A 17819-nucleotide genomic window follows, 5' to 3' on the forward strand; every position below is an offset into this window, starting at 1 on the left:
CCGCCAGCAACTAATCCCTGCTCATGACCGAGGATGCGGGGCCCAAACGAGTGACACGGCAGACACAGCAGGGCTGGCTCAGATCTCGCTTCTGCACTAGGGGTCTGCTGAGCAGGCTCCTAACTCCCTGGACTAAGGGACAGAGGGTCACTCTGACCAGCCAGGGCTCCAATAAAGATCTGCTGAATGATCAACAGAATGAACTCAAGCAATGAGAGGGACAAGGAATCAGAGCTGGAAGGGCTACAGGGGCCACTTCGTGTTGTTTCTTCGCTTTATAAATTGACTGTAAATACATTAAATGTTTATCAAGTCCTCACTTGGTGTCAACTGTTAGGGTGGGATGAACACACACCCGTTACTAACGCCGACCTGCGGGGCAGCACGGGGAGGTCTACTCAGCGGTCTCTAATAACCCACATGGGAAAAAGAACGGACCTGCGGATGTGTGTAACTGAGTCCCTCCGCCGTACGCCAGAAACTAATACAACATTTTCAATCAACTATACGCCAATACATTTTTTTGGGCTTTTTAGGGCTGCACCCGAGGCATATGGACATTCCCAGGCTAGGGGTCTAACTGGAGCTGCAGCTGCCGGCTTACACCACAGCCACAGCAACACGGGATCTGAGCCATGTCTGCAATCTACACCGCAGCTCACAGCCACGCCAGATTTTTAACCCACTGAGCGAGGCCAGGGATTGCACCTGCATCCTCATGGATACTAGCTGGGCTCGTTACCTCCAAGCTGCAACAGGAGCTCCCAATAAATTTTTTTTAAAAAGCACCTGCTAGGTGCCAGGCACTGGTCTAAGCGCTGGAATATAGCAGTAAACCAGACCGACAAAAATTCCTGTCTTCATGGAGCTAATATTGTAGTACATCTGTGTGTGTGTGTGTGTGTGCCGTGGGGGTCGGTGGGGGAGGAATAATAAACAAGACAAGGGAAATTTCTAGTATGATAAATAACAGTAAAGTGATGACAAGAAAATCCGAGCAGGGAGGGAGGATGTGGAAGTGGGGGGAGGAGCTGAAGTTGGAGCCTGTGATCAGAGGAGCCGCCCCGAGAGGTGATTCTGCATACAGCCCGAAAGGGAAGGAAGCAGTGAGCCATGTGGGTACCGCCATGGGGACAGCCCTTCCTGGACCCATCTCCAGCATCCAGAACCCTGCCCCAAGTGTCAGAGACACTCCCAGTCTTAAGACCTTGTCCGCTGGTCCTGGACGCGTGGGGAGTCCAATTGCTCCCACCTCCATCCTGGGCCTCGGACCAGGCCCGCAGCAGCTGGGATGTGGGCTGGTGGTCGGATAGAGCCTACCTGCCAGACCGTAGCTGGTTGAGTCACCGCTCCCAGGTCCTGCCTGTCTTTGGGCCAGCAGGTCTGATTGGCACTGGCCCCTCTCGAGCTGTCTCAAGAGGCAGAACTTCCAGTGCGGAGGCTGGGGTCACAGCGGGTGGGGAGCCCCAGCACCCTGGATGGGAGAGGGTGCCTGGGGATCATTGAGGACCTCTTGGTTTTTCGGGTTTTTTTGGTTTTTTTGTCTTTTTGCCATTTCTTGGGCCACTCCCGTGGCATATGGAGATTCCCAGACTAGGGGTCAAATCGGAGCTGTAGCCACTGGCCTACGCCAGAGCCACAGCAACTCGGGATCTGAGCCGTGTCTGCAACCTACACCACAGCTCATGGCAACACCAGATCCTTAACCCACTGAGCAAGGCCAGGGATCGAACCCGCAACCTCATGGTTCCTAGTCGGATTCGTTACCCACTGAGCCACAACGGGAACTCCCGTTGAGGACCCCTGAACTCCAAGCTTCCAAGGGTCTCTAACTTCAGATCAACCATGCATCCTCTCTGGATTCTTCTTGGCCCCTCCCCTCCACTCTCTATTCCCAAAAATGGAAACTCAGAGCCAAAGACTCTGGATAAAGTGAGGTGCGGGGGGAGGCATAATATTTTGACTATGCTTTAAAAAATACAGGGAGTTCCTGTTGTGGCGCAGCAGAAATGAATCTGACTAGTACCTATGAGGATGTGGGTTCCACCCCTGGCCTTGCTCAGTGGGTCAGCGTTGCCATGAGCTGTGGTGTAGGTTGCAGACTCGGCTCTGATCTCCGGTTGCTGTGGCTCTGGTGTAGGCTGGCACCTACAGTTCCGATTCAACCCCTGGCCTGGGAACCTCCATATGCCACAGGTGCTGCCCTAAAAAGCAAACGAACAAACAAACAAACAAAAAAACAGCTCTCACTTTCAGCATTTCTTTCTTCTATAGCAAAATAGCGCATGCGCCAGACCCATTATTCCAGCCTGTTCTTGACTCAACACCTCTCAACACTATCCCGTTCCCGATGCTCTCAAACCCAGCTGAGAGGAGCTGGGAGGCTGAGTCTGCCTCCAACCCACCTTCCCGCAGGGCAGGGGCCTTTCCTCCCACTGTGCTGCACCCTCCCCCACCCAAGAAACCCAGCGCCTGGGGCCACCTTGGCTAGAGCATCCCCAACCTGCTGCAGTCTTGACCTTGGACAGGGGCTGAGGCTGCTCCGGAAAGAAAAGCTAGGAAGTATGTGGGCAGGTGCTGGAAACAAACTAAATGCCCATAACAGGAACAGGGAACCAGCCACAGAAAACCACAGCGGCTCACAAGAGAAAATCCTCTGCACATACTTTCCGGAGCTCCCTGGCTCCCTGGGTTAAGAACCTGACTGCAGTAGCTCAGGTGGCTGCAGAGGCACAGGTTCCACCCCATGCCCCACACAGCAGGTTAAAAGAACCACCCCTTGCGGTGCAGGTGGCAGCTGCAGCCGGGATTCAATCCTTGGTGCAGAAACTTCCACATGCCAAGGGTGTGTCCATAAGAAAAAAAAAAAAAAAAAGCAGCAGCAGCACATACTTTATGAAGAAAATATTTCCATATGGCGTATTTCCAATGACAAAGGAAAAATAAATATTCTATGCATACGCACATATAGAGGCAGCAAATAAACTACACAGAATCTGGCATCTCAACTGTTGAAAAAGAGGAGGGGGTGGGGCTGGAAGGTGATTGACAGGAGGCTTGAAGTCAGGTAGCTCTGGGGTCAAATCTGGGCACAGCCACCTCTTATCAGAGTCGCCACAAGTCGATTATCAGCATCTCTGTGCCTTTGTTTTGATACTTACATCTATTACACAATGTTGTGGTGAGAACTTTGTTTTGCTTTTTTTTTTTCCTTTTTTAGGGCTCCACCCGTGGCACATGGAAGTGCCAGCCTACACCACAGTCACAGCCACAAAAGATCTGAGCTGCGCCTGCGACCGACGCCACAGCTCACAGCAACCCGGAATCCTTGATCCATTGAGTGAGGCCAGGGATCGAACCCGAAACCTCACGGTTCCTAGTCAGATTCATTTGTGCGGCGCCATGAGGGAAACTCTGTGGAGGGATTATTATGATTATTTTTTATTTATTTACTTATTTTGTTTGCCATTTCTAGGGCCGCTCCCTCAGCATATGGAGGTTCCCAGGCTAGAGGTGGAATCAGAGCTGTAGCCGCCAGCCTACACCACAGCCACAGCAAACTGGGATCCAAGCCGCGTCTGCAACCTACACCACAGCTCACGGCAATGCTGGATCCTTAACCCACTGAGAGAGGCCAGAGACCGAACCCGAAACCTCACGATTCCTAGTCGGATTCGCTAACCACTGAGCCACGAAGGGAACTCCGAGAATTTTTTGAAGGTGATACATGTAACGTGTTTAACACGGTGCCTGGAACACAACATGCAATAAACAGTGGCTCTTAGGATTATCACTGCCATTGTTTCCAGGAAACATACCAACGTGTTCATTGCTGATGTGCCTGCACAGAGTCGTGAGAGTGATTTTTCTTTCCTTTCTCGGATCATCTGCATTTTATCAGATTTTCCTTAGTAAATGTGTATTTATTTTTGGTTTCGGGAGAAAACAGGGCAACAGGGGAAAGGAGACATGGAGCAGATCAAGCATGGGTGGGCAGCGCGCCGCCCTTACCTGCAGCCTCTTTTGCAGTGCGCCTGCCTGGCAGGCCTCCCCCAGCGCCGCCTGCAGCGCGTGGGAGACCACGTGGCGCATGCAGGCCTCGGGCGTCTGCTGCTCTTGGGCCGCCTGCAGCTCCAGCAGCAGGGCACTGCACACGGAAGGAGACACCAGCTCAGGATCCACGAAGAGGAAGACTCTGAGGGCAGAGGTGGGGGGACCGAGGGCTGACTGAGGATGACCATGCAGAGAAGGGCCACCGAGGGGTGCCCTCGGAGCTCTGCAGCAGCCCCCACCCCAGTTATTTCGTTCCCCCCAAAACAGGCGCTTCAGCTCCATACGTCTAAGGGAGTGGAGCAACTCTAGGGAGTGGTGGGGCTTGCGGCAAAAAGAGCAGGCATGGCCCTTCAAGTCTCATGTTTAGGTAAGTTCCAACTGAAATGCTGCTCCCTCCCTGGTCCATTGACCCTACAGCCCTCTAGGAGGGACCCTGACTCCTTCTTGCTGAAACTTGAGCCCTGAACCCTGAGTCCCAACTTCTCCCCTTGCCCTCATCACACCAGAAAACCAACCTCACCACCCCCCGCGCCCTGCGTTCCCTGTACTCAACTGTGTCATCCCAAGCTCTCCAGTGCTAAGCTCTCTGAATCCCTTTCCGTCCCTGCGCCCTCCAGGAACAGGGAGCTTGCTGCCGCTTTCAGTAGCGGGGCAGCAGAGGTACCAGCAGGAGAGAGAGCGCTGCGTCCCTGACTCTGTCGGCTCCTCCCCCAGCATGAGCCGTGCACGTGTCCTAAATCTTATCCAAAGGTAAGGCACACACAGATGACAGACCCCAGGTCTCACGGCATGACTGTGGCCTGAATCATAGCTATTCTGGAGCCGCCTCTGGCTTCCTGACTGTTGGCAGCTGCCTCATGGGCAAGGGCAGGATGGAGGTGGACCCCCAGAACCACAGACTGGTCCAGGTTCTGCGCGCGAGTGGGAGAGCCCTGCATCCAGCCCAGGAAGACCTAACTGCTTTCAGGGATCCCCCGGGAAAGACACACCCCATCCACCCTGACGACGGCCCCCCTGCTGCTGGACAAATGCCAGGCTTCTCTCCATCGGTCCCCTCGCTTGTCCTCCTGGCACCACCCTTGCTGGGGCCACTCACCTCTCCTGGTAGGGGTACAGCTCGCTCCTCAGGTTCTGCTCCGCAATGACCAGCCTCTGGTACAGCGTCCCTGCAGGGCAGACCCCTTCAGCCAGCCGGCCCCCGTGTCTCTCACCCCCATTCCCACTTGCTCAGGAGGTGCCGGGACTTTCGAGCTGCCTGGAATCCGAAGTGGAAGGCGAGAGCTCGGGGGTGCTGGAGGGGTCCTTACCGGGGACGGCCGTCTCTGTTTTCAGCCGGATGGCGCAGTCCAGGGCGACCGTGCAGTAGGGGGCGGGGAGGGTCAGCAGCCGCGTGCAGAAGGCGTAGGTGCTCCGGTGGAGCTCCTCCGGGATGCCTGTGGCCTGGGCGAGAGGGAGGAGTCGGGGTGCTCAGAGCCCTAGTCGCGAGGGGCCCTGGGTGGGTGGGGTGTGATGGGTGGCAGAGAAGTAGACGTGGGGCCTTCCCTCCCGGATCTGCACCTGCAGCCTCTTCTCCCAGCATCTCCAAGACCCACCTCTTGGACACCCCCCCACAGTGATCAGGCTGGAAATCCATCCGCATGCGGTGCCACCAGCACATCCGTTCCCCTCCCATCCCTCCCAACGTCTGAGACGCATGTTTGTCCCCGTTATGTCCCCAGTTTCATGTCTTCGTGTATTAGGGAGGGGGCGGGGCTACGCAGAGAAGCCAGTTAAGGGGGCAGGGCAGTCCTCGAGCGCTAGGCTCGCCAGGCAGCAACCGGGTGTGTCCTGAATGTGCAGCCCCGTCACCCGCGGGTCACCTGGCCCGCCGTGGCCTTCAGCCCGGCTCACCTTAGTGAGCACGTACATGAGCGTGTGCAGCAGGGGAAGGATGACATGCCGGGTGTCCTCCCTTTCTGCCTGGAAAACAGGAGATCACAGGACATTTACGGGGCTGGGGGTTAGGGGGGGCTTGCCACACTCTAGAAGGAGATGGGGCAGAAGGCAGCGTCCCACCAGGCCCAGGGAAGAGTGGAAAAGGGCCGCAGCCTGCCCTGGTAGGAGACAGTGGAGTAGGGCAGGTGCATAGGTGGGGGGGGGGGAGGGGGGTGCGGGAGGGGGGGGGAAGGAGCAGCAGGCTCAGGGTAGGAGGTGGCAGCAAGGGGACAAGCAAGTCCCAGACGTGGCATCTCCCTCGAGTGCAGCATTTCCCAAACAGGTGCACGTAAGGGCACTGGGTGGGGTGGAGGATAATTAAGGAGAGTTTTGAAAAATTTAAATAATTACGCATTTATGTTTATAGGTGCTTTCCATTTCTGTCGAATGAGAAGGGTTTCCACTTATGGTCATGTTATAGAGGCATTTTTTTTTTTTTCTTTTTTGGCCACCCCCGCCACATACAGAAGTTCCCTAGGCCAGGGATCAAATCCGAGCCGGAGCTGCAACCTACGCCACAGCCGCAGCAACACGGCACTGGGCTGGGGACCCAACCAGTGCCTCCACAGAGACAAGTCGGATCGTCAACCCATAGCGGGAGCTGCTAGAGATTGTTTTTGAAAGATATTAATTCAGGTCCAACAGTGGGAGTCCCTGTAAAGATGATACTGTTTAGAGAAAAGTCCAGGGGACAGAGAAATACGGGACAACTCCAATGAGCAAGTGGAAGGACACGGGCTGATGGGCCTGGGTCCCCGGCTGGCCTGGCCTCTCTTCCTCCCCACCCCCCCGCCACCGTCTGCCTCCCCCACACCCGGGAACCCACCTTCTCCAGTTCTCTGAGCAGAATGCGGACCAGCGCCGGACTCTTACCGGGATCTCGCTCCACCTTCTTGTGCAGGGACCACCTGCACATGCCTGGGCCAGGAGAAAGGGGAACCCAGCACAGCCGGGCAGGTGGGGGGCTCTGAGAGGAGACCCCTCTGAGCAGGACCCTGAGCTCTGGGGTGCCAGGTCTGATTCCCCCCCGCCCCCCGAGCTGGGCGCATGTGGGTGGGCTCCTCATAGGTGGTGCAGCTCTGATTGGCAGCCCTTGTGGCCGGTGAATTCCCAGGGCAGAAAGAGCAGTGACACGGTAGTGGGGACAGGTGTGTGCACGGGGCTTATGGAGCAGCAATGTTTACTGGAGAAGGTGGTTAAGAAAGAGGGTGGCAGATCCCCCATGGGCTCTGCCAAAGTCACTGGGAAGGTGAGCCGGGGGCAGAGAAGGCGTCCAGGTCCTTCAGGCTCCAAGGATTTCCAACAGGATCGGGGCTTGGCTGGAAGCCTCTCCTTCTGGGGCACTTTCCAGAGAACAACCGGGCAGAGCAGGCTGGGGTGGGGCTGGGCAAGCAGAGAGAACCGCTGGGTGGTGCCTGCCAGCTCTTACCTTGGTTGCTCTGCAGGGCGGGGGCCTGGGCACTGAGCTCCCTGAGCACAGCCTGTACGCTCCGCTGCAGATCCAGCTCCACGTCTGAGCAGCAGGGTGGGGAAAGCTGTGAGCCTGGGAGCTCTGAGCTCAGCAGCCCATGGCCTTACTTGCGCCCCCACCTCCACTCTCCCTGAGAATGTCTTTAGCCCCTTTTCCAGCCTTAAGAGGTGCCCGAGGCAATGCTGGCCAGGGGTGGAATATGGCTTTCCTTTTTTTTTCTTTCCCTCTCTTTCTTTTGGTTGTGCCCATGGCATGTGGAAGTTCCCAGGCCACAGATCGAATATGCACCACAGCAGTGACCCAAGCCACAGCAGTCAACAATGCTGCATCCTTAACCCATTGAGCCACCAGGGAACTCCCTCGAATACAGCCTTTCAATCAGCATTTCTGGGTTCTTTGTAAAACCCACATCTCCCAGCATGTAGTCTGTACACTGCCAGTGGTACATAAGACAATTTTAGATGGTATACACATGATCCTAAATTTTAACCAATTACGTACTTATTTTAATGTATGTTAGGAAAAATACATAACTAGTTTCTCAACCTAAGCATAGAGCTAAAATTTAAAGTCAGTTTAGGAGTTCCCACTGTGGCACAAGTGAATCGGGAGCACTGGGATGTGGGTTTGATCCCCGGCCTGGCACAGTGGGTTAAGGATCCAGCTTTGCCTCAGCTGTGGCTTACGTTCACAGCTATGGCTTGGATCTGATCCCTGGCCCTGGAGCTCCATATGCCTCAGGGCAGCCAAAAAAAACTAAAAAAAAAAAGTTTATTTAAAGAAATATATCAGCTAAATACCAGGAGGTGACAAAGACTCTCTCCCCGACCAAATTTCACCTAGGATCCTCAAAGCCCTCTTCTCCACAAGGCCCTCGGCATAGCCCCTGTCCTGTCTTTCGCCTCTCAGCCCAGTTTTAGCAAGAATCCTGCTGTCAACTGACTGATAAAGAATCTCTCACCCTGGTATCAATCAGGTTCGCTATTCCACACCTCCAGCAAGAATCATGTTGGGTCAGTTCAGCACGAATCCCCCATCCCTGAGGTCCCCTCTTAGTAAATTTCCACCCGCTGACCCCTCCCTCCATTTGTTGGCTGGAAGTCCCCAGCTGTCTGCCTTCTTTGAGTCCCATCTCTCTCCTCTATTGCAATAGTCTTGAATAAAGTCTTCCTTAGGGTTTTTAAACAAGTGTCAGAATAATTTTTTCTTTAACAGCAACGCCTTGACACGGCCAAACAGCAGAAGTGGTTCTCGCATCAGTCATCAGCGTTTGGGAAGCACGGTAGCTGACTCACTGGTCTCTCGCTACAAGGAGTTTAGGGGACCAAGGAGCTTTGTGCTGCTGGGCTGTGGAATCTATCACCTTGTGCCGAGGCTGCATGTTCTAGACCATACGGGCAGCAGCAGAGATTCTAAAGCAGCCTCGTTCTCAGGAACCTTCCCAGATGGCTGACTCTGGCTCAGGAATCCCCCAAGCCATTACCCATCAGTCTGGCACATTTCTACCCAGCCCTTCTTCCTTTTTTCCTCCTTCTTGGGGAGTCCGATTGGCATCGCAGGCTGGCAGTTCACTGTCCCAGCCAGCCCTCATCAGCTCCCTCTCCATTTTCCGTCTCACAGGTGTTTCCCGGCAGGAAGCCTTGCATACCTAATCTTGCATGTCTGCTTCTTAGAGGATCTGGACCAGCACAGGAAGCACAGGAGACAGTCTTCGGACTATAAATTCCCCTTGATGAGTATTTCCAACCTAGAGCTTGTCTTTCTAGGCCGGCGTGCAATCTCTGGTTGTCAGACAGGACAAACCACATGCCCCAGAGGTTCCCCTTTTGCCTTCGCTGTCAGGAAACCTACAGCCAAACTGAGGTCCAGCCTCAAAAATCTGCTCCAGCGACAGACCTCTCTCCTTTGCTCCTTTTGGGGTGCTCCTGCTACTTGGTGGCCTCGGATCCCTTTGGAAGTAGGTAGCACAGGGATGACAATTCTAGCAACCCAGCAGCTTTTTAGATTTTGTCCAGACTTGCTAAGGCCAAGGCATCTCGTGCCCTGATGCTACAGGACTGGCCCTCGTTTTCCTCCTGATTCTTATTGTTCCCCTGCCCAGACCAGGTCCACGTCTGATCCTGAGTCTCCTCCAGGCTGAGAGCAGGCAGGAAGTGGGCAGTTGGTAGAGCCCATGTGTACTCTGCTGGGTGGTGCACCTTCTCCCCAACCTGGCAAGGAAATTATTTAGCCTGGCAAGAAGGCTTGTCACAAGCCTTCCATCTACCCAGCTCCACCTTGCATGAAAATAAATGAGCTAACGCAAGGTGAACTATTGCAAAATGAAGCTGGGAGTTTCCGTTCCAGCGCAGCGGAAGCGAATCCAACTAGCATGCATGAGGATGTGGGTTCAATCCCTGGCCTCATTCAGTGGGTTAAGGATCGGGCACTGCCGTGAGCTGTGGTGTAGGTCGCAGACGTGGCTCAGATCTGGCGTTGCCATGGCTGTGGTGTAGGCTGGCAGCTGTAGCTCCAATTCAACCCCTAGCCTGGAACGCCATACGCTGTGGGTGCAGCCCTAAAAAGCAAAATTAAGATAAAATAAAATAAAAATTAGGTTCTGTCTTCTTTCTTCTTTCCTCCTTTCTTCCTTCTCCCCACCTCCCACCGTGAACTACAAAAAAGACTTAACACTGCAATAATTATGATTTCTTCCCTGGCCCCCTTAATAGAAGGGTGGCCAAACCTTTGTCTTCGGAGCCCCAGGTTCTTCTGCTTTGCAGAGGGAGTTCAGTTTTTATGTTTCAGAGAAAAATAGAGAAGTTAACAAAACTCTGCCCGTAGTCCCGGGAGACAACCCCAAATAAAGTTTGTTTTCGAAAATCTGGACAGCCGGAACAAACTCTCAGGCTTTGGTCCACATCTGGCTTGCAGATGCGTCTTGTTTGGGCTTGCAGAGTGTCTTGGAAAAAAAAAAAAAAAAAAAAGGAACTGTCTGCCAACATGTACAAATCAAGAGATTTTGCATAAAAGTTCAGATTACTGGCTTCTCTTGAAAGTCTGTCAACACGGGATGTGTGTTCTTCTCACATGTGACAATGGCGGGGCAGGGAAGCAGCTGCCCCCTTGAGACGGCGCAGCTCCTCCAGTGCTTCGGGGGCCCCTCCCCTTAGGTCCCTGATTCACATCCTCCCCCCGCCTCTTGACTCGGAAGCCCCCGTCTGACCGAGACAATCAGTCTGGCTTGTCTCCAAGGCAAGGGGATGAAGGCTGCTGGTTTCAGTTAAAGATCAGAGTGGCCATTCTAGGGTGAAAGGATGGATTTCCCCCAGACCGTGAGGGCACAGGGTGATGGGACAGCGGTGGCCAAGATCTCAGAGGAGGGGCAGCTCATCTCAGGTGAGGGCACTGTGTGCTCCCGGGCCACCTTTCCCGGAGCCCCAGAATGTCCTCCAAGGAGCCCTGTCTCTCTATGGACCATGCAAGCCTGGCCAGGCTGTGCTGGGGGCTGCAGCTGCCGTGGACCAAAGACCACAGACGTTCCCATCATCCCGGCTTTGTGACCCCCGGGCTTCTCCCAGGATCCCAAGGAGTGGGGAGGCATCCCAAGTAGATGACACTGGAATTCGTACTGATCTTGGAAAACAAGAACTTGAGGCTGGATTTGATTTAAGCGGAAAAAGACTATTTCTTGTGCCTCGAGTCTCTCAGGCTCACTTATACGTGATGGGCATGTCTAACATCACTAGAAAAATATTTTGTTATTTTTATTTACTTTTGGCCACACCCACAGCAGGCCAAGGTTCCCGGACCAGGGGTCAAACCCGAGCCACAGGAGTAACCAGAAGCACAGAAGTGACAACACCAGATCCTTTACCTGCTGAGCCACCAGGGAACTCCCTAATATCCTTCTTGATCCATAAAAGCCACTAAATAAATGATATTATTATCCTCCCCTCCACCCAGGAATGCAGGATATAACTATCAGGATTACTATTAACACCTAACTTTTGTTTTGTTTTGCTTTTTAGGGCACATTCATGGCATATGGAGGTTCCCAGGCTAGGGGTCAAATCGGAGCTACAGCTGCTGGCCTTTGTCACAGCCACAGCAACACATGATCCAAGCTGCGTCTTTGACCTACACCACAGCTCACGGCAATGCCCGATCCTTAACCCACTGAACGAGGCCAGGGATTGACGCCGCAACCTCATGGTTCCTACTCGGATTCGTTTCTGCTGCACCACAAGGGGAACTCCAACACCTAACATTTCAATTGCACTTGAAAGGTATACGTAGAGAGCCTTACATAAGCGTGGCAACGCAAAGGTACGTGTCCATCCAACCGATTTCATCACTGTTGCAGGGAGACAGGAAAACTACATTTCCCAGACGCCCTTGCAGCCATGTGAAGCCATGTGACTGAGTTCTGGCCAATGGCACGTGGCAGAAGCGGTAGGTGCCACAAAATCCTCTACCTCATCCTCCTCCATGAGCCTGGAAGACAGGTGTGGAAGATGGTGGTGCCCCGAGAAGAAAGAAGTCACAATCCCTAAAAGACTGTAGCCCAGACGGAACAGTGACGTGGGTGAGAAAGAAGCATCTGCTGTGTGGATGACCCGGCACTGGGGGCATTTGTTACAGCAGCTACTGTTCTCTGCCCAGGGGACACACACAGTGTTCTCTGGTGTGTTATCTCACTGGATTCTGAGCGGAGCCCAGTGAGTTTGGCAGAACAAACACTGTTCTTTCTGTTTTGGGGACTCCAGATGGAAAGCCCTTCTCTTTGCCGCATATCGCCTCCCCAACAACAGAAGGTCAGACCCAGAGGGACTTGGAAGGCTGGCTCTTCCCATTTCACAGATGGGGAAAGGAGGCTCAGAGGGGAGAGGTGACTTATACCAGGTCACAGAGCTGCGGAAGCAGAGCTTTCTGTGTACCAAATGCTCTTCCTCTAAAGCTGTATTCTTTTTTTTTTTTTCCAGTCATGCCCGCAGCATATGGAAGTTCCTGAGCCCGGGATCAAACCCACGTGACAGTTGTAACTTGCGCCATAGCTGCAGAACTCGGGATCTTTAACCCACTGCTCTGCACGGGAACTTCCTAAAGCTTCCTACTCTTACATGTGACCATTCACCTCCTCACTGGGAAAAGAGAAGACCAATTCATTGTGACTAACAAAGACATTGAACTTGTGGGATGTTTCCTTCCAACTAAGATGCTATGGAGAATGGTCCTTTTCTACTCTCTGGATATCAGCCAGAATCAGCAACCCCTCCCTAGCATGGAAGTGGAAACAAACCAACTCTTTCTGGTCGACTCCCTTTTTTTTTTTTTCTAATATATATATATATATATATATATATTTTTTTTTTTTGTCTTTATGCCTTTTCTAGGGCCACACTCGTGGCATATAGAGGTTCCCAGGCTAGGAGTTTAATCGGAGCTATAGCCGCCGGCCTACGCCAGAGCCACAGCAACGTGGGATCCGAGCCGTGTCTGCAACCTACACCACAGCTCACGGCAACGCCGGATCCTTAACCCACTGAGCAAGGCCAGGGACCGAACCCGCAACCTCATGGTTCCTAGTGGGATTTGTTAACCACTGAGCCACCACGGGAACTCCTTGACTCCCTTTAAGACCACAATAAAACCCCTAACTGGGGGTCCCACTCCTTCAGGCCAGGTGAGCTGCAATACACTTGAGAAGAATCTGGTTTGTTTGTGGGTAATCCAATGCAGGCCTAGAACACCTGAGGCAGCTTAGCTCTGTAGAGGCCAAGGTCACTTGGTACCTGTTGTGTTTACTGGTTTCTATTTTGAAGCATGACCTTTTCCTGACCTTGACCCCTGAGCTGGGGTCCGTTTTCCTGGAGCCTGTGCTGACGATCTGGACCTCACTGACGGCCCTTCCCCCGGGGCGAGGACTGGTCTGAGAATCCCCAGATGCACGGACAGCTCCATCTCCACATTTCAGCTGTTCATTCACATCCTGTGCTCAGCACCCACACGCAACACAGGCCGGAGTCACACAGCTCCCACTCCGCTTTCCTCCCTCCCATGCCTGATCCCCGCCTTCCCCCAACATGCAATAAAGTTTCAGATGGGTCTAAAAATGTTTGCCATCTTGCCCCTATTTGCAGGAACGGCAACATAACAATTCCTTTGGGCATCTTGAAACATCACTCTTTTGCAGCCTTCAAAAGAAATATCCTACTTTTCAGGTCCCTGTCCCCCTCTTCTTCTTTTTTTTTTTTTTTTTTTCTGGCTGCACCTGCTGCACATGGAAGTTCCCAGGCCAGGGATCAAATCTGAGCTGCAGCTATGAGCTATGCCACAGCTGTGGCACCACCAGCTCTTTAACCCACTGTGCCACAGCAGAAACTCCAAGGTGCCCCTCTTAACTCTAGGATGAGTGGACTCTAATTACTGTAGGAAGGTGGGGAAAGTTAAAAACAAGTGTAATTTGGGAAGCCAGCCAGAACCACTGCAGTCCTGGTCATGGCAGGAAACTCCCCTTCTGAGCTTCCAGGGCAAGCGTGATAATCTGGGGATATTTCTTTCACCCAGTGCATTGTGGGTAGGGGGTCATCTGTCACATCTTTGGGGGTGGATGTCGGTGGTCTCACCTGCCCAGTAGCCTTCCCTGCTCATTGTAATCTTGGTGAGTCTGCGATCCAAGTGCCCTGCTCTGCCCTGGCCTTGGAGTGGCATAGGACCAAGACGGCCAATGGACCCCTTCTCAGTCTGCATGACCTTTGTGCCGATGATGGCCAGGACTGGAGGAAGCCTGGAGCACTCTCTGAGGTCACCGCCTCCCTCTCCTTGTCCTGGTGGCAGATGTGTCTGCTCCTTTTCTGGTGCCTGCTGCATCAGCGGTTCCTCCATGCTCCGCTACTTTTTATTGTTGCAAATGAAATTAACCATATGGGTTTCTACTGCTTGTCTCCAAAAAACCTTTATCAGTGCACCTCTTTCCTAAACACAGTTCAGTGTGTCTTTATTGTTATCACTAAAGTGAGTGCAAAGTAAGTGGCTTTTGAAATATGTAGATTTCTGCAGTGCGACCTCCCAACCCCTATTCTTCCTGATAACCAAACCCCAGCTGGTTAAAGACAACCAGGAATAGGGCGACACCAAGGTTCCCTGGCTGAAGCTCCTGACTGGGTAATTCGCTGGTTGAAGCTTCTGATTGGGTGACTTACAAGTTGACGCTTCTTCTGATTGGCTGAGGCTGAGAGTGAGTGTGGGGTGGAAGGATGCATATCCTAGGAACAATGACAGCCTGGTGGCTGAGCCTCCCTGGTGTGTCCTCTACCCTCCCTGGGGACAGGGATCTTCAGTGGCATAGGAGTCTATGCCTGCGAGCTGGAGGAGTGGTCTCTGACTTGCTGGGGGAACCTTAGAAGATACACATTTGGGGGCAAGTGTCTTCTCTGCTCGTTGTCCCAGGTTGGTGTAGGAGGAAGAGGTTCTGGAATCAGCCAGACCTGAGTGCCAATCCTGGCTCTGCCACTTACCGGCTGTGTAGCTTCAAGCAAATTCCCTAACCTCTCTGAGCCTGTCTCCCCTTCCAGTAAAATGAGGACAATCCTACTGACAACCCTACGTCACAGAATCCTTCCGATGTCTGCATGAGGCAACGTTCACAGCTGGATGCTGCGACCTAGACAGCTGGCTTCAAATCCTGATTTGACCGTATAATATCCATGTGACCTTGGGAACAATATCTGTCCTCTCTGTGCCTCCCTTTGCCCTTTCTGTAAAATGAAAGTAGTTATACACTCTATCTGATGGGGGCTTTATGAAGACTAAACAAGTTAATAATTGTCTACAGCTTTTTCCCACTACTTGATATATTATAAGGGCCACAGAAGTTTCTATTAAACAATACAAGTGTTTGGCAATAAATTTTGGCTCTTGCTGTCATGGTTTCCAATGTCCAGCTCAGTGACTGGCCAGCAGCTGAGGCTCCTATCAGCCTGTGGATGCCTGTTTTTCAAGATATTCTCCAATTTGGGCAGCTGAGTTGGGGTCTCCCAGCCTGGCTGGGTGGAAGTGGTCCTGCCAGCCCGGGGGGGGCATTGCCACCTGCCAGAGGGGCCCTCCCCACTCTGCAGCCAAGTAAGCAGACCCCTCTCCCCCAGACGACACTGACCAGACTGACCTGAGCTCTCCATGGGAGCCTGGGCTGTGTGTGAGGAGGATGTGGTTGTCTCGGGCTGCAGAATGGAAAGTAAAGTGGTTCTTTTTCTGCGGAGAGGTGGTTCTGCAAAATAAGAGACAGTTAGTGTAAGGGGCGGGGAAGTGCAGAGAGCACATCTGGAGACTGGAGAGGCCTCCTGGGGACCGAGGCGTCTAACACACTGGAGGGGAGTTCGGGTTATTTAAGAAGCACTTTTGGGGTGCTTGCTATATGCCAGGCACCCTTTCCTCCCCCTCCTTTTAGGGCCACCCCCACGGCATATGGAGGTTCCCAGGCTAGGGATCCAATCAGAGCTGCAGCTGCAGGCCTACACCACAGCCATAGCCACATGGGATCCAAGCCGCGTCTGCAACCTACAGCACAGCTCGCGGCAATGTCGGGTCCTTAACCCACTGAGTGAGGCCAGGGATCGAACCTGCGTCCTCATGGATGCTAGTCAGATTCGTTTCCACTGAGCCACAACAGGAACTCCCAGGCACACTTCTAAGCACTTAAAAACTATCAACTCTTTCGTATTAACCTCATGAGGTATGATGTTCTCTGAACTCTGCAGATAGGGATGCCCAGAGAGGCTAAATAACGACTCAAGGTCAAATAGCTAATTCGTAAAGGAACGAGCCCTTGAACTCAGGCCATCTGGCTCTAGGGTTCAGGATTTCAGTCATGACCCCAGGCTGTCCCATGGTGACCCCAGCTGGAGAGGCTCCCAAAGTCTGCTTCCCAGGGCAATGCACTGCACAACTGAAAAGCAGAGGAATGCTGATTGAATCCAAGAGCGTGTTCTTTGCAAAAGGAAAATACACACATATTTGGGAAAGCTAGAGAGAGAACAAAACGATAATATAAAGGTCTGAACCCTCTATATCACACATGGTTTTCTGGGAAAACAAAAATGACTCAAAGGCTTCAGAAAAGAGGGTAAAACTGCTTATGTTAGAACCAGGGTGGAAACAGAAAAAAGTTGCCAAAGACTTAGCTCTTAAAAAGTGGTGTCTGTCTGGAGTTTCCACCGTGGCTCAGCTGTAACAAACCTGACTAGGAACCATGAGGACACAGGTTCGATCCCTGGCCCTGCTTAGTGAGTTAAGGATCTGGCATTGCTGTGAGCTGTGGCTGTGGTGTAGGCTGGCAGCTGCAGCTCCACTTTGACCCCTAGCCTGGGAATCTCATATGCCTCGTGTGCGGCCCTAAAAAAGAAGTGGGGGTTGGGTGTCTGGCTCAGATGTTTCCTCTGATAAGTTCTCTCAAACTTGAAGAGTAAAAAAAATTTCTATGTTACTTAAACTGTTCCAAAGCACAGAGAGAGAGGAAAAGATTCTCTGAAAACGCCAGCTTATCTCTGATCTAAAAAGGAAGTTTTTATTTTTTTTTTTTTTTTTTTTATTTTTTTTTTAATTTTTTTTTTTTTTTTTTTGTCTTTTGTTGTTGTTGTCATTTCTTGGGCCGCTCCACGGCATATGGAGGTTCCCAGGCTAGGGGTCCAATCAGAGCTGTAGCCACTGGCCTACGCCAGAGCCACAGCAACGCGGGATCCGAGCCGCATCTGCAACCTACACCACAGCTCACGGCAACGCCGGATCGTTAACCCACTGAGCAAGGGCAGGGACCGAACCCGCAACCTCATGGTTCCTAGTCGGATTCGTTAACCACTGCGCCACGACGGGAACTCCTAAAAAGGAAGTTTTTAAAAATAGGTAAAGCACGTCCCATCTATTGGGATATAAAAAGAAAAACAAGGAGTTCCCTTGTGGTGCCATGGGTGAAGGGTCCAGCATTGTCACTGAAGTGGCTTGGCTCGCTGCAGAGGCGAGACTTCGACTGCTGACCGGGGAACTTCTATGTGCCACAGGTGCAGCCAAAAAAAAAAAAAAAAAAAGCAAGAAGGAAAGAAAAAAAAAAACCCAACAAAAAACAACTAGTGTTGGTAAAGGTGCAGAGACATAAGGACCTGAGCGTGTTGTTGGCTGGAATGTGCAATGGTGCAGCTGCAGCAGAAAATAGCATGGCGATTCCTCAGAAAGCTAAACAGAGACTTACCGCCTGGTTTACCAGCAATCCCACTTCTATGTAAATACCCGAAAGAACTGCAAATAGAAATCTATCAGATCCTCGTACAGCGATGTTCATAGCAGCCTT

At 52.4% G+C, this 17819-nt stretch overlaps 1 protein-coding gene across 18 annotated transcripts in view; it reads right to left on the reverse strand.

Annotated features, from left to right (window-relative positions):
• Positions 1-17819, reverse strand: part of PIK3R6 (phosphoinositide-3-kinase regulatory subunit 6) — a 60306-nt gene that overhangs the window by 19456 nt on the left and 23031 nt on the right. For 9 of the 18 annotated variants that reach the window (XR_014821841.1, XR_014821842.1, XR_014821839.1 and 6 more), the window contains 7 exons: positions 15645-15746; positions 7457-7540; positions 6854-6945; positions 5944-6012; positions 5361-5493; positions 5150-5219; positions 4012-4195 (listed from right to left, as the gene is read on the reverse strand). Coding sequence is in view for 14 of the 18 variants with exons in the window: in XM_084986124.1 (XP_084842250.1) it covers positions 4012-4195; positions 5150-5219; positions 5361-5493; positions 5944-6012; positions 6854-6945; positions 7457-7540; positions 15645-15657 (645 nt within the window). In the remaining 4 variants the exon portion in view is untranslated. Of the gene's footprint in view, positions 1-4011; positions 4196-5149; positions 5220-5360; positions 5494-5943; positions 6013-6853; positions 7411-7456; positions 7541-9146; positions 10056-15635; positions 15747-17819 lie in introns of those variants that run through there. The other 9 variants (XR_014821840.1, XM_084986121.1, XM_084986119.1 and 6 more) reach the window with 4 other exon arrangements.

Source organism: Sus scrofa, chromosome 12 (assembly GCF_054392235.1).
Source record: "Sus scrofa isolate SSC_HxYL_T2T_F1_AM1 chromosome 12, Sscrofa_HxYL_maternal_Yorkshire_Landrace_v2.0, whole genome shotgun sequence".
NCBI classification, from domain to species: Eukaryota; Metazoa; Chordata; class Mammalia; order Artiodactyla; family Suidae; genus Sus; species Sus scrofa.